Source organism: Eurypyga helias, unplaced genomic scaffold (genome assembly GCF_000690775.1).
Source record: "Eurypyga helias isolate BGI_N326 unplaced genomic scaffold, ASM69077v1 scaffold8158, whole genome shotgun sequence".
In the NCBI taxonomy this organism is placed as follows: Eukaryota; Metazoa; Chordata; class Aves; order Eurypygiformes; family Eurypygidae; genus Eurypyga; species Eurypyga helias.
In genome coordinates, this window is record NW_010268859.1 from 16,676 (window position 1) to 16,947 (window position 272).

Sequence of the window (272 nt, forward strand, 5' to 3'; positions counted from 1 at the left end):
TCGCTCTCTCCCCGCAGCGGGAGGGGATGGGAAGGGTAAAAGGGAGAAATCTCATGGGCTGAGATAAAGACAGATAACCAGACCCCTCCTCCAGCGCACCCGCTGCGTTTTGGGGCTGGCAGGGGGGGCGTGGGGAAGCTCAGCCCCTAAGCAGGGCCTTGCTGTTGAGCTGTGACACCCCTACCACTTCCATCCCCCCTGCAGCGCTCTGCCTGAGAAACCAGCGCCATTCCAGTACCCGCCGGGCTGGCCACCAGCGCAGGACCTGCCCC

The 272-nt window shown here is 64.3% G+C and overlaps 1 protein-coding gene across 1 annotated transcript in view; it reads left to right on the top strand.

The window, feature by feature from the left end:
• ZMAT5 (zinc finger, matrin-type 5) overlaps nt 1-268 on the top strand; it is a gene marked incomplete at its 3' end in the record, with an annotated part of 13,366 nt that extends 13,098 nt beyond the window's left edge. The window contains exon 6 of the mRNA XM_010157886.1: nt 202-268. Coding sequence (XP_010156188.1) covers nt 202-268 — 67 coding nt within the window. The remainder of the gene's footprint in view (nt 1-201) is intronic.
• Between the last annotated feature and the right edge of the window lie 4 nt (nt 269-272).